This window comes from Pseudorasbora parva, chromosome 25 (assembly GCF_024679245.1).
Source record: "Pseudorasbora parva isolate DD20220531a chromosome 25, ASM2467924v1, whole genome shotgun sequence".
NCBI lineage: Eukaryota > Metazoa > Chordata > Actinopteri > Cypriniformes > Gobionidae > Pseudorasbora > Pseudorasbora parva.
This window is the reverse complement of record NC_090196.1, coordinates 13,206,913-13,224,311: the sequence shown is the minus strand read 5'-3', so window position 1 is coordinate 13,224,311 and position 17,399 is coordinate 13,206,913. Positions and strand designations below refer to the sequence as shown.

General features: G+C 36.0%; 1 protein-coding gene across 2 annotated transcripts in view; it reads left to right on the top strand.

Annotated features, from left to right (window-relative positions):
- LOC137065141 (immunoglobulin superfamily containing leucine-rich repeat protein 2-like) overlaps positions 1–12,882 on the top strand; it is a 148,531-nt gene extending 135,649 nt beyond the window's left edge. For both annotated transcript variants that reach the window (XM_067436709.1, XM_067436710.1), the window contains exon 2: positions 8,896–12,882. In XM_067436709.1, coding sequence (XP_067292810.1) covers positions 8,896–9,669 — 774 coding nt within the window. In that variant the 3' untranslated portion in view covers positions 9,670–12,882. The remainder of the gene's footprint in view (positions 1–8,895) is intronic.
- Positions 12,883–17,399: the final 4,517 nt, after the last annotated feature.

Below are 17,399 nucleotides of genomic sequence, written 5' to 3'. Positions count from 1 at the left end.
ACAACACACAACTCTTACCTGTACATTACAACTCTTACCTGTACATTACAACACTCAACTCTTACCTGTACATTACAACACACAACTCTTACCTGTACATTAAAACTCTTACCTGTACATAAAAACTCTTACCTGTACATTACAACACACAACTCTTACCTGTACATTACAACTCTTACCTGTACATAACAACACACAACTCTTACCTGTGCATAACAACTCTTACCTGTACATTACAACTCTTACCTGTACATAACAACTCTTACCTTTACATTACAACACACAACTCTTACCTGTGCATAACAACTCTTATCTGTACATTACAACTCTTACCTGTACATAACAACTCTTACCTGTACATTACATCACACAACTCTTACCTGTACATTACAGCACACAACTCTTACCTGTACATTACAACACACAACTCTTACCTGTACATTACAGCACACAACTCTTACCTGTACATTACAACACACAACTCTTACCTGTACATTACAACACACAACTCTTACCTGTACATTACAACTCTTACCTGTACATTACAACACACAACTCTTACCTGTACATTACAACTCTTACCTGTACATTACATCACACAACTCTAATCTGTACATTACAACTCTTACCTGTACATAACAACACACAACTCTTACCTGTACATTACAACACACAACTCTTACCTGTACATTACAACTCTTACCTGTACATTACAACACACAACTCTTACCTGTACATAACAACACACAACTCTTACCTGTACATAACAACACACAACTCTTACCTGTACATTACAACACACAACTCTTACCTGTACATAACAACACACAACTCTTACCTGTACATTACAACTCTTACCTGTACATTACAACACACAACTCTTACCCGTACATAACAACTCTTACCTGTACATTACAACACACAACTCTTACCCGTACATAACAACTCTTACCTGTACATTACAACACACAACTCTTACCCGTACATAACAACTCTTACCTGTACATTACAACACACAACTCTTACCCGTACATAACAACTCTTACCTGTACATTACAACTCTTACCTGTACATTACAACACACAACTCTTATCTGTACATTACAACTCTTACCTGTACATTACAACACACAACACTTATCTGTACATTACAACACACAACTCTTATCTGTACATTACAACTCTTACCTGTACATTACAACACACAACTCTTACCTGTACATTACAACACACAACTCTTACCTGTACATTACAACACACAACTCTTACCTGTACATTACAACACACAACTCTTACCTGTACATTACAACACACAACTCTTACCTGTACATAACAACTCTTACCTGTACATTACAACACACAACTCTTACCCGTACATAACAACTCTTACCTGTACATTACAACTCTTACCTGTACATTACAACACACAACTCTTATCTGTACATTACATCTCTTACCTGTACATTACAACACACAACTCTTATCTGTACATTACAACTCTTACCTGTACATTACAACACACAACACTTATCTGTACATTACAACTCTTACCTGTACATTACAACACACAACTCTTACCTGTACATTACAACACACAACTCTTACCTGTACATAACAACTCTTACCTGTACATTAAAACTCTTACCTGTACATAAAAACTCTTACCTGTACATTACAACACACAACTCTTATCTGTACATTACAACTCTTACCTGTACATTACAACACACAACACTTATCTGTACATTACAACTCTTACCTGTACATTACAACACACAACACTTATCTGTACATTACAACTTTTACCTGTACATAACAACTCTTACCTGTACATTACAACACACAACTCTTACCTGTACATTACAACTCTTACCTGTACATTACAACACACAACACTTATCTGTACATTACAACTCTTACCTGTACATTACAACACACAACTCTTACCTGTACATTACAACACACAACTCTTACCTGTACATTACAACACACAACTCTTATCTGTAAATTACAACTCTTACCTGTACATTACAACACACAACTCTTACCTTTACATTACAACACACAACTCTTACCTGTGCATAACCACTCTTACCTGTACATTACAACACACAACTCTTACCTGTACATTACAACACACAACTCTTACCTGTACATTACAACACACAACTCTTACCCGTACATAACAACTCTTACCTGTACATAACAACTCTTACCTGTGCATAACAACTCTTACCTGTACATTACAACTCTTACCTGTACATAACAACTCTTACCTGTACATTACAACACACAACTCTTATCTGTACATTACAACTCTTACCTGTACATTACAACACACAACACTTATCTGTACATTACAACTCTTACCTGTACATTACAACACACAACTCTTACCTGTACATTACAACACACAACTCTTACCTGTACATTACAACACACAACTCTTACCTGTACATAACAACTCTTACCTGTACATTACAACACACAACTCTTACCTGTACATTACAACTCTTACCTGTACATTACAACACACAACTCTTACCTGTACATTACAACACACAACTATTACCTGTACATTACAACACACAACTCTTACCTGTACATTAAAACTCTTATCTGTACATTACAACACACAACTCTTATCTGTACATTACAACTCTTACCTGTACATTACAACACACAACTCTTACCTGTACATTACAACACACAACTCTTATCTGTACATTACAACTCTTACCTGTACATTACAACACACAACTCTTATCTGTACATTACAACACACAACTCTTACCTGTACATTACAACACACAACTCCTACCTGTACATAACAACTCTTACCTGTACATTACAACTCTTACCTGTACATAACAACTCTTACCTGTACATTACAACTCTTACCTGTACATAACAACTCTTACCTGTACATTACAACACACAACTCTTACCTGTACATTACAACTCTTACCTGTACATTACAACACTCAACTCTTACCTGTACATTACAACACACAACTCTTACCTGTACATTAAAACTCTTACCTGTACATAAAAACTCTTACCTGTACATTACAACACACAACTCTTACCTGTACATTACAACTCTTACCTGTACATAACAACACACAACTCTTACCTGTGCATAACAACTCTTACCTGTACATTACAACTCTTACCTGTACATAACAACTCTTACCTTTACATTACAACACACAACTCTTACCTGTGCATAACAACTCTTATCTGTACATTACAACTCTTACCTGTACATAACAACTCTTACCTGTACATTACATCACACAACTCTTACCTGTACATTACAGCACACAACTCTTACCTGTACATTACAACACACAACTCTTACCTGTACATTACAGCACACAACTCTTACCTGTACATTACAACACACAACTCTTACCTGTACATTACAACACACAACTCTTACCTGTACATTACAACTCTTACCTGTACATTACAACACACAACTCTTACCTGTACATTACAACTCTTACCTGTACATTACATCACACAACTCTAATCTGTACATTACAACTCTTACCTGTACATAACAACACACAACTCTTACCTGTACATTACAACACACAACTCTTACCTGTACATTACAACTCTTACCTGTACATTACAACACACAACTCTTACCTGTACATAACAACACACAACTCTTACCTGTACATAACAACACACAACTCTTACCTGTACATTACAACACACAACTCTTACCTGTACATAACAACACACAACTCTTACCTGTACATTACAACTCTTACCTGTACATTACAACACACAACTCTTACCCGTACATAACAACTCTTACCTGTACATTACAACACACAACTCTTACCCGTACATAACAACTCTTACCTGTACATTACAACACACAACTCTTACCCGTACATAACAACTCTTACCTGTACATTACAACACACAACTCTTACCCGTACATAACAACTCTTACCTGTACATTACAACTCTTACCTGTACATTACAACACACAACTCTTATCTGTACATTACAACTCTTACCTGTACATTACAACACACAACACTTATCTGTACATTACAACACACAACTCTTATCTGTACATTACAACTCTTACCTGTACATTACAACACACAACTCTTACCTGTACATTACAACACACAACTCTTACCTGTACATTACAACACACAACTCTTACCTGTACATTACAACACACAACTCTTACCTGTACATTACAACACACAACTCTTACCTGTACATAACAACTCTTACCTGTACATTACAACACACAACTCTTACCCGTACATAACAACTCTTACCTGTACATTACAACTCTTACCTGTACATTACAACACACAACTCTTATCTGTACATTACATCTCTTACCTGTACATTACAACACACAACTCTTATCTGTACATTACAACTCTTACCTGTACATTACAACACACAACACTTATCTGTACATTACAACTCTTACCTGTACATTACAACACACAACTCTTACCTGTACATTACAACACACAACTCTTACCTGTACATAACAACTCTTACCTGTACATTAAAACTCTTACCTGTACATAAAAACTCTTACCTGTACATTACAACACACAACTCTTATCTGTACATTACAACTCTTACCTGTACATTACAACACACAACACTTATCTGTACATTACAACTCTTACCTGTACATTACAACACACAACACTTATCTGTACATTACAACTTTTACCTGTACATAACAACTCTTACCTGTACATTACAACACACAACTCTTACCTGTACATTACAACTCTTACCTGTACATTACAACACACAACACTTATCTGTACATTACAACTCTTACCTGTACATTACAACACACAACTCTTACCTGTACATTACAACACACAACTCTTACCTGTACATTACAACACACAACTCTTATCTGTAAATTACAACTCTTACCTGTACATTACAACACACAACTCTTACCTGTACATTACAACACACAACTCTTACCTGTACATTACAACACACAACTCTTACCTGTACATTACAACACACAACTCTTACCTGTACATTACAACACACAACTCTTATCTGTACATTACAACTCTTACCTGTACATTACAACACACAACTCTTACCTGTACATTACAACACACAACTCTTACCTGTACATTACAACACACAACTCTTATCTGTACATTACAACTCTTACCTGTACATTACAACACACAACTCTTATCTGTACATTACAACACACAACTCCTACCTGTACATAACAACTCTTACCTGTACATTACAACTCTTACCTGTACATTACAACACACAACTCTTACCTGTACATAACAACTCTTACCTGTACATTACAACACACAACTCTTACCTGTACATTACAACACACAACTCTTACCTGTACATAACAACTCTTACCTGTACATTACAACACACAACTCTTACCTGTACATTACAACACACAACTCTTACCTGTACATTACAACACACAACTCTTATCTGTACATTACAACTCTTACCTGTACATTACAACACACAACTCTTACCTGTACATTACAACACACAACTCTTACCTGTACATTACAACACACAACTCTTATCTGTACATTACAACTCTTACCTGTACATTACAACACACAACTCTTATCTGTACATTACAACACACAACTCCTACCTGTACATAACAACTCTTACCTGTACATTACAACTCTTACCTGTACATTACAACACACAACTCTTACCTGTACATAACAACTCTTACCTGTACATTACAACACACAACTCTTATCTGTACATTACAACACACAACTCCTACCTGTACATTACAACACACAACTCTTATCTGTACATTACAACACACAACTCTTACCTGTACATTACAACACACAACTCTTATCTGTACATTACAACACACAACTCTTACCTGTACATTACAACACACAACTCTTACCTGTACATTACAACACACAACTCTTATCTGTACATTACAACACACAACTCTTACCTGTACATAACAACTCTTACCTGTACATTACAACACACAACTCTTACCTGTACATTACAACTCTTACCTGTACATTACAACTCTTACCTGTACATTACAACACTTACCTGTACATTACAACTCTTACCTGTACATTACAACTAGGGATGTCAACGATTAATCGATGATCGATTAATTGTCGATAAGACATTTGATCGATAAGACTTATCGATCATCGATTAAACAGGGTCATGCGCGTGCGTGCGGCTCAACCGCGAAACGGGAGGAAAAATGATGTGAGCGTGCCCGAGTTCTACTAAGGACCATTTTACAGCTGGAGTTACACCTTCATCATGACTGCAAGTTTGCATGTGCATTCGCAGCCTTTTGTTTTGTGCAAATGTAAGTTGTTGTAATGTGTTTATTTTGTGCAGGCCTATCTATCGCTGATTTATCTCATAAGGATGCATATTAACGTTAGAGGCGAGCGGTAGTCAAAGCGTGGCGGTGATCAGCTTCAGCGTGCAGCTCCAACAGCAATGCACAACTAATAATGACTATGATTGGGACTGTCATATTATACAACATTAATGAGAACACTATTGTAGTATAACATTGTGATTGTTAAGTATTTGGGTTTATTTGCCGTGTGTTTCATTGCGTTGATCCAGGAGGAGCGCGTGCACAACATGAGTCACGCACTCTGACTCGCGCATGTAACTTAGTTCAAGTTCACTTCTGCATTCGCATCAGAATGTGCTGAAGTAATTTGTAATATTATATTTATTTTGTAACGTTATATATGTGATCAATCATATAGGATGCCTTTCTTTTAGCGCAATAAAATGCACTAGCAAATGGCTTCAGTCAGTGATGGCTACCGGTTTTCATTCAGTGCTTCAGTTTTAGCGCATACAGAGCAATGCATAATAACTATGATTGGGATTTTAATATTACATAACATAAATGAGAACACTATTTTAATAAATGGTTTTAAAGTCATTGGGTTTAGGTGCCGTGTTCAGAGCGTTGTTCCAGGAAGAGCGCGTCTCCCATTCTGAATATGAATATCAGGAACTCAATTCAAGTTCACTTGTGCATTCGCATAATTAGTGAAGATATATAATTTGTAATATTTTGTTAACTTTATATAAATCTGATTAATCTCATATAGGAAGCTTTTTGTTGAGTTAAATAATGGGCTAACAAAGAGCTTCAGTGTAACTTACCAGTGTTGATGATTCAGCGCATCCGCTTCAGCTCGCCCAGTTCAAACAGCAACGCGCAACTAATAATAACTATGATTGGGACTGTCACATTACATAACATTAATGAAAAAAATATTTTAATAAATCGTTTTGAATGAATTGGGTTTAGGTGACGTTTCAGCACGTTGTGCTTGGAAGTGCGTCCACACATTCTGAATTTACAGATCTGAAGCGGTTTTCGTGTTGTAAGGTTATATTTGGTTATTAAATAAGTCATTTAATTAAATTATAAATAACATCGACTAATTTTACAAGCCCATAGCCCTTTGTTTAGATAAAAGAAATCCTTCTCATTCATTTGGTGACGAACATGGCGTTTTGAGCAGCATTGCACATGCTGTCGGCTATAAGCCACTGTTGTAGACGCATATTTCAGTATTATGGTTAACGATTAATCGATTAATTGATCGTTAATTTAAACGACGATCGATCATGGGAATTTGTGAAAATTGACATCCCTAATTACAACACACAACTCTTACCTGTACATTACAACTCTTACCTGTACATTACAACACACAACTCTTATCTGTACATTACAACTTTTACCTGTACATAACAACTCTTACCTGTACATTACAAGAGTAAGACTTGTAATGTACAGGTAAGAGTTGTAATGTACAGGTAAGAGTTGTAATGTACAGGTAAGAGTTGTAATGTACTGGTAAGAGTTGTAATGTACTGGTAAGAGTTGTGTGTTGTAATGTACAGGTAAGATTTGTAATGTACAGATAAGAGTTGATAAGAGTACAGATATGGTAAAACATATGTAAAAATGCACGGTTTGGCGAGTATTGAGGTAAACACAGTCGGATATGTCTTTATATAGGATATGGATATGCGTGTACAGCTGAGGTAATTAGATCAGTGTAGGTCTTAATCCAGACCTAATATTCTGTGATTAATGTTAAGCAAACAATGAAAAATAGGAAACCACCACATGCTTGGCTAAATAACTAAAATATATTTATTAAGAATCAGTGTATAGTTAAATTATAGAGTGAAGACTAAGTAAGAAGTTTTATTTTTGATTATTTAACTTCTTTCTTGACTTGCTATTGTTATATAGACCTAATGAAGCTGAAAAATAAAGCACTGTTTTTGTCATATTGTTTGTAATTTGCATTTTTTTGCTTACTTTTAAAAACAGATACAATTAAAAATTTATATTATAAGATTACATTTAAGAAATATTAAATTGCTCGTATCATAAAATACGATTTTGGACATCCCAACCTGTTGAGAAGTGAAAGGTTAGTGAATTATAACATGATTGATAATGTGATCTCTGTAATTATGTTCACACTGGCATGTAGTTATAGCAATAACAGAAGGGAATGGTCAAAAACCAGGGCAGGAACATGCTGGCCAATTTAATTTTTAGTAAAAAAATAAAACTATGAATAATAAGTTCTGTTGTCATATTCATATTACCAGTTTTTTGTTTATTTTTTTACCATGGTATCAATTTAGTATCAGTATCGAGGTATTTTAGTCTGGTATAGTATCGAAATCAAAAATTTGGTATTGTGACAACACTGATAGTAGTATTGCAATAGTTCACTTTAAATTACTCATTTGCATTTGTTCCTTGAGTGTGAAAAACACATAAATAATCTGCACCTTCATGTGTGCTTGGCAGGAGCTGAAAATGGCAACCAAATACCTGATGCTTATTGCCTTGGGGACTGCAGTGATAGGCAGTGTGCACTGTTGCCCTGAGCAGTGTACCTGCTCTGATAAATATAACCACCAGTTTGCAGACTGTGCCTACAAAAACCTCCTGGAAGTACCCATGGGCTTGCCATCCAACGTGACTACCATGAGTCTTTCAGCAAACAAGATTAAAGTGCTAAAATCCAAAACCTTTATAAATGTGACCCAGATGACCTCTCTTTGGCTGGCACACAATGAAATCGTCACCATTGAGAGGGACACCCTGGCTCCAATGATTCAGCTGAGAAATTTGGATATTAGCCACAACAAAATAGTGCATTTTCCATGGGAGGACTTGACCAATCTCACTGCCCTGAAGTTGTTAAAGATGAACAACAACGAGATGGTCAGCATCCCCAAGAACGCTTTTTCCAACCTGAAGGACCTCCGTTCGGTCCGTATTAACAATAACAAGTTTACCACCATTGTGCAGGGAACGTTTGATGCTTTGACTGCCATGTCCCACCTCCAAATCTTCCACAACCCCTTCATCTGCTCCTGCAACCTTGAGTGGCTTAGGGACTGGATCACGAAATCTTCAATCTCAATCCCTGAACAAAACAACATTGTCTGTGATGCTCCTTCCCACCTCAATGGTACACAGGTCACTAGCATGCCCAAACTGGATTGCAAGGCCCCGTCAGTGTCCATCACATATCAGCCAAACATTGAAAACAACGAACTCTATGAGGGATATTAGGTTATGCTGTACTGCGAAACAAAATAAACTTTCAGCAAACAAGATTAAAGTGCTAAAATCCAAAACTTTTGTAAATGTGACCCAGACGACCTCTCTTTGGCTGGCTCACAAATGAAATCGTCACCATCGAGAGGGACACCCTGGCCCTGATGATTCAGCTGAGAAATTTCAGATATTAGCCACAACAAAATAGTGCATTTTCCCTGGGGAAGACTTGACCAATCTCACCGCCCTGAATTTGTTAAAGATGGGGAATGACTTGTACTGCAAAACATGTGTAACCATTTCATGTATTTGAAAACAGATTTTCTACTTGTATTGCTTATTAAGATAAGTTGTTTGGAATGGAGGACAAGAAGAAAATGTTTCAAAAGAGTGTTAACTGTTTAAAGGTTTAGTTCACCCAAAAATGAAAATTATTTCATTAATTACTCACCTTCATGTCGTTGGACACCCGTTACACCTCCGTTCATCTTCGGAACACAAATTAAGATATTTTTATTGAAAGCTGATGGCTGAGAAAGGCTTCAGAAAGGCCTCCATTGGCATTCAGTACATTCCCACTCACAAGACCCATAAAGGCACTAAATGGGTTGTTACAAAGTCCATCTCACTACAGTGGCTGTACAATAATTTGACGAAGCGACGAGAATAGTTTTTGTGCGCAAAAAAAATAAAAATAATGACTTTATCCGCCAAGTTATTGTCTTCCGTGTAGGTCTCGGACGTGAACTCACGCGATAGCGACGCTCCTCCTCCTCTTCTGGGTCATGTATTCGAACAGCGGATCTGCTCCATATTCTTGCGCATGCATCAAGTTTATAGTCAATAACTTGGTGGATAAAGTCGTTATTTTGATTTTTGTGCTCACAACAACTACCGTATTTCCTCAAATAAAAGCCTGTAGTCAATTAAACGCCGGGCCTCTGATAGTGGCCGGCGGCGTGGTCAGCACAAACAAATAAAGCCCGGGGGGAAATTAGTGGATAAACTCCTAAATGCCGTTAATTTAATGCGAAACCATCCTGATGTCACGTGCCCCGATGTGAGTCATGCCAGTGCGACACACACTAATCCTGGTCTCTTCTGGTCTCACCTAAAAACTTTACAGGGATTGCTTTGTAAATTAAATTCAGAATATAATGGATGCATGTGCCATTTTAAATAGGATACTGTAGTCTATGAGAGATGCGACGTCTGTGAAAATACCGTGTCAGGCAGGCTACAAATATCGATCTTCACAATGCGTGGGCCTCAATCTGCTCCGTCAGTAGTCAGTGCACTGATGATCAGGGAGTCAGCCCATTGACTTACCGGTATGTCCTGATCAGTGCCCTGACTACTGAACTAGGGAGCTGATTAAGACGCACCTAATATTAGCCTCTGGTCTCTTTTATGTCTTAAGGGTGTCGCACCCAAGCCTAGAATCTCAGCTCCGCGCAGCGCCGCGTCTCAAGCCTTATTTATACTTTCGCCTGTCTGCGCGAGCCTCCACTGACTGCTTGCGCTCCTCCCCAAAGGGATGAGGCATTTATACTTGACGCGCTCGCCGTTGTGTTATTCTTTGAAACAACAGAGGGCAATTCAGAGTAATTGTTCTATAAACAAACCCGTCGAGAAGTAGGCTAATGTGCACAGGTGATGATATTTATTTTAATATATTTCACCAAAAACCACACTACAAAAGAATTGTGTAAAACTCTGTAAACCTTGGCTTGATATTATTACTTGTGACATAAGAACAAAATATGCACTAAATTAACGATCTCTTAAATATTTCCTAATTTCACTAAACTTTAATGTCGTGATTTATTTATTTATTTGCTTAAACCTGGATCTTTATTTAAAATGGCTTATTTCTGCTTTTGTAGGCTCATTTTGTAAATATAAGCACCTAATTTGTATAATTTGTATGTGCAAACTGGTGCTGATGTGAATGAGACGTCACGCTCGGCTAGATTCGCTGAGAACTCATCCATCTTCGGATGCGAAGCTGCGCGCGGAATTATAAAAAAATGCGTATTATTTTGTTGTTTTGTGATATTTTTGCAAATGTTTCTTAAAAACATCATTGATATGTGTCCACTGGAACGATCACTTTAAATTGAAAACGGTTTACATAAAGCAATTATATTTCAAACAGATGGAATTAGAAATACAGGCCTGCCCCTAATAAAAGCCTGCTTCAAATAAAAGCCGGTTCCCATCGGCAGTTCAGGTAAATAAAGGCCCCGGTCTTTATTTGAGGAATTACGGTATTTTCGTCGCATTGTAAAACTATTGTACAGCCACTGTAGTGAGATGGACTTTGTATCGATGTCTTTAGTGCCTTTATGGGTCTTGTGAGTGGGAATGTACTGAATGCCAATGGAGGCCTTTCAGAAGCCTTTCTCAGCCATCAGCTTTAAACAAAGATATCTTAATTTGTGTTCCAAAGATGAAGGAAGGTCTTACGGGTGTCGAACGACATGAGGGTGAGTAATTAATTAAATAATATGGGTGAACTAACCTTTTAAGAATGAAAGGGAATAAAAGTTTCAAGCAGATTACTACTGCCCAAAAGAAGTTATACCGTACATTTAAGGGCTAGATTTTGTTTGACGAGCAATATATATAAAAAACCCTTTTATTTTATTACTGACATACACTTGGTGAAAACTTACATATATTGTGTTTTATGTATTTCCCTCTCTGATATCTCAAAACTAATCTACAACTATTGTGAGAAGCAACTTGAAAATAATGACTCTTTCTGCAGTCAAGGTCAGTTAGGCCAGGGAGAAGTTTAGGGAGTCAAATAAGATGTTTCCAATTAAAAATATTTACACAAGTCAAGTGGGCATAACTATAATGGGATGTTTATGACTATTACCTGACTACCCAGAAAATGTACTTATATGATAAAAGGAAGTAGTAGGCCTGATAATTTGCTCATTTGATTATCCAATCAATTTTGAAAGTCTTTGTTTGAAAATGTTATGTTTTGTTTGAAGCTCACTTTGTAGCTCTCTAAAGTATGTCTTGCTTGTAAGAGAGACTACCCAGAATTTCGATTTTCATAAATAAATTTGGTTTGATTACTATTGAGTGACCTGACTTTAATCTAAGGATGCAGTGATATTAAAATGTTAGTTGATGCGATTAACAATAATTCTCTGTATTTGAAAGCCGATAACTGATATATTGGCTGATAAATCTAAGTACAAATTTGAATACACTTTGAGAGCCTGATTACAAAAACAAAAAGCTCAGTTCATGGCGTCTGTTCGCTAACTGAACGAAATTATGTTTATTTATTAGGCTACTGTAAAATAATCAAAACGATATCGATGCCTATTTATAATTTCATACAGCTATATAACGAAGTCTTGACATCATATCCGGGAGAAGTTAGTAAATTCGAGTAAAATCACAGGCTTGCTTATCCCGTGCGAATGCGCCACGCAAAACTCAGATGCGGGGGAGTCATTTCTAAATCACAGAGGTCCCTATAATACTAATCCCGTGCGAATAGTGCTTTAGAAATACGCTTAGAAAGAAAATCAGCAGGCACAATTTCATTACACTGCAAAAAAAAGCTCTTCTTACGTAATCATTTTGTCTTGTTTCTAGTCTAAATATCTAAAAATTCTTAAATCAAAATGCATTTACTATTTAAGTAAAATTACATAAGATATTCTTCCTTGTTTTCTTAAAAATAAAATCAAAATAAAGTGAATTTTTGCTTAAAACAAGCAAAATTATCTGCCAATGGGGTGAGAAAAATAATCTTATTTCTGATTAAAATATTTTTTCTTGTTTCTATCCCAAATAGAAATAAGATTACTTTTCATTTAGTCACTTCATAAAATAAAAAAAACCTCACTTCATTTAGAAAGCCCCCCCCCCCCCCCCCCCAAATTATCGATATTGACCGATATGAAACACATATTGTGAGTTTTCAGCCATGTCATCTAATCGATCTAAGGTTAATAAATGCTGTGGAAATATTGTTCATTGTTAGTTTTATCTGATAACCTTAGTTAATGCACTATGAACTAACATGAATGATCAAAGTACAATTGTTTTGATCAAATATTAAAACATGCTGCAAAATGTATATAGCAGAATGCATATAGTTAATGTGAGCTAGCTTAAGTTAACAAACGGGACTTGCAGTCATTTACTTACGACATTTACATGCATGTTTTGTAGGTTATAGCTAAAGAAACATTTATTTATAATATAATTTGAATGTTTAAATAATTTTTCGGTATAATCTGCTCATTTTAATATATTTATATTTACATATGTAATTTAGCAATTTTCGTGATTCAGTACTTTTTTATTTTATTTCTTGTAACAAAGTTCAGTTTTACTTAGAGTATTTTTGTTTGTTTGTTTGTTTGTTTTCTTCCAGTGTCCACTTTAAAAACTATCGGTTGATTAATCGGACATTTCGGGAGGTGTGGTCCAACCTAGTTATCGGTCGACCTCTACTTTAGGTAGTAAAAGAATTATTAAAATAGCCCATGTGAGCCAGTGGTTCAACCTTAGTGTTATGAAGTGACGAGAATACTTTTTGTGTGCAAAAAAAATCCCCACAAAACTTTATTCAACAATTTTGTTCTAGCCTGTGTCAGTCTCCTGAGCAGTTCTTGCTGCACTTTCAAGTTCTGCGTCCGCCGAAGCTGTTCACGTGAGCGTCACGACATGTGTGTGATGATGACGAAGGAGATGCACTGCATCTACAACATAAACTGCGTAGGAAACTGACACAGGCTAGTACAAAATTGTTGAATAAAGTTGTTATTTTGGGGTGTTTTTTTTTTGCGCACACAAAAAGTGTTCTTGTTGCTTCATAAAATTAAAGTTGAACCACTGGAATCATATGGATTATTTTAATGTTTTTCTACCTTTCTGTTCCTTAAAAATGTGAACTAAATAGCTGTCTGTGGAGGGGTCAGAGAGCTCTTGGATTCAATCAAAAATATCTTAATTTGTGTTTTCCGAAGAGGAGCGAAAGTCTTACAGGTTTGTAACGACACGAGGGTGAGTAATTAATGACAGAATTTTCATGTTTGGGTGAACTAACCCTTTAGGGAAGATATTTGAAAGAATATTTGTAACCAAGCATATCTAGTCAGCCATTGACTACCATAAGTGGGGGAAAATACTATGGTATTCAATGGCTGCCGAGATCTGCTTGGTTACAAACATTCTTCCAAGTATCTTCCTTTGTGTTCAGCAGGAGAGAACAAAATGTATACAGGTCTGGAACAACTTGTGTGTGAGTAAATGAGTAAATTTGGCATAGGCAGTTCTCTCAGGATTGAAAACCACTGCTGTAGTGAAATAGTCTCCAAGTACAACACTTACCTGCACTCTGGTGAAAGTAATTCATTATTCATGTAATTCTTACTAACGCAACAGCAGCTCACCACTGACTCTGCAGCAACATTTTTGGAGGATCCTACAGAAGATAAATGAGGATGTTGAATATACAGTAATGGCATCAGCAACACGAAAATGTAACGTTATCTGAGGTGGATTACTAAATAAAATAATAAAGAAGGTTTTGAAGTTTGCTTTAATACAATAAACGTTCCTAAAGAACCAAAATTGTACTGTTGGTGGTAAGACGTTCAGTAGTCCTACCACCTGTGTTTATATCATTATAGCCTACTGCAAACGTATTTTAATTACACATCAAAACCTAAATTATATTTCGTTTGGTCCAGCTATGTAAGATTAAAAGCAACAAAGCTTTTGAGTTGAGAAGTGTTCTGAAAATGTTTCTTAGCAGTGGATATTTGAAGAAAATAGCAGTAACGTTAACTTAGTGCCGCCGAACGGCCTTTTCAAGAGTCATGTAACGTTAGCTAACTTGGATTAAATAAGTTAAATCGACACGACGATAAACGCTGCTTTTTGTCTCTAATTCGGTTCATATGGGAGCATTAACGATTAAAATGAGTTTTATTCAAATTAAACCATTAACGCAATATGAAATCCGTTTTTTTTTACTCACCACCAGTTGCAGATGTAAATTTCAGATGGAGAAAAGCAGAACTAGTGAAACCGTTGATGAGCGAGGACGCCGAAACTGCTAAAAAATAAAATACTGCTGCGCTATTCTCGCGAGCACTGTGACGACATAAGGCGAATCGAACGTTCTATTCGTTCTTAGCAGTTGCCACTCTCGACTCATTTTACCCGCGAAAATTGTGAAACGTAGGCCTACAAAGAAACACACATCTCAAACTAATATAAATTTCATTTAAATAACCCATACACGTTAGTGCTGTTTTATGAAACGTTTCTAGTAAAATTAAAAACTTACTTTAGACACAGTGTGTGAGAAGAACCACAAACAGTCCAAGAGAACTGAATCTTTCTATTGGTTGCTAGTGAGTGAGGATGGAAGTTGTTCATCTGTCATGCCTTAGGCTACTAAAAACAAGTTTATTCAAGTGTGATATTAGTATATTCTACTACTTTTAAACAAAACAAACAAAGAAAATAAAATAAATGAAAAGAAATTATACTTCTCCAGAAGTTATGACCGATAAAAATGTCTTTGTTAAAGGGATAATTCACCCCAAAATAAAAATGCTGCCATCATTTACTCACCCTCATGACGTTGCAAACTGTAAGTCAGTCATCTTCAAAAAACAAATGAAATATGTGAGATTTCTGTCCTTCCATTTACAGCGTCTAAGTTTGATTAGTTTAACAGTCTCTTTAATAACTTTTTGAAGCATCAAAGTGGTAGTTGTGTTGCTGCCAGTAGTGACAGACATCTCTCTTTTCATCATTTCATCAAAAAGATCTTAATATGTGTTCTGAAGATGAATATTAATTTTTGTTGACCTATCCTTTTATGGTATGGGGTTTGACTGGATATCAATTCTGAAATTAAACCGTCAATTATCAATTCCTACATGCTATTGCATCAAGAGATTTTTCATGTTTCGCCACTAGAGGTCGCTTATTCCAAACAATAACAAAGGTTGAAAAGTGACTATTTAAAAGTCAGTGTTGATATCCAATCGTGTGAAAATCGCCAATATCTAATAAAAGAAAATAATAACGCAACTTTTATAAGACATTATGAGCTCCTCAAATCCATTGTGATGAGCTCATCCATTGTGGCTGCAGATCTATAGAGCTGCGTAATATCAATAATATTTAAACCAATAACATTAAAAAAGGTTTAGCTTTTGTCTGAGGCTGCACATACATCAGTAGGTGTCAGTATAAGCCAGCACAACATTTAAACTTACTGAGTGCATGCATAATGCATTTTGCTATAGGTTTATGGCCGTTGTGCTATATTTTATAAGGCACAATGTCAATAGCCTATCGCTATTATGTCATGTTAAACACTTCTAAATAAATAAATGTAATAATATAATTGATGCGAAATGTATTGTAGGCTAAAAATTGGTTTAGTCAAGTTAAAAAAAAAGCACATTATGTATTAGGCCTACTTTAAAATTTACTATTTAATAGCCCAAAATGCATAATGTTTTCCCCTTTTGAAGTGCCAGAACGTGTTTTTAAAAATCGGATAAAATATCTGCTAAAAGGAGCAACAGCAACAACAACAAAAAAAAGTGTAAAAAATTGTCCACTAGATGGCAGCATATGAAAGGGTACGAGCGTCACCGGCGTCACCGCACTGCAACCAAATAAAAGGCAATGAAAAGACATAAACAATATGTTTTTGTGCCCCTCAAAGCAAAGTC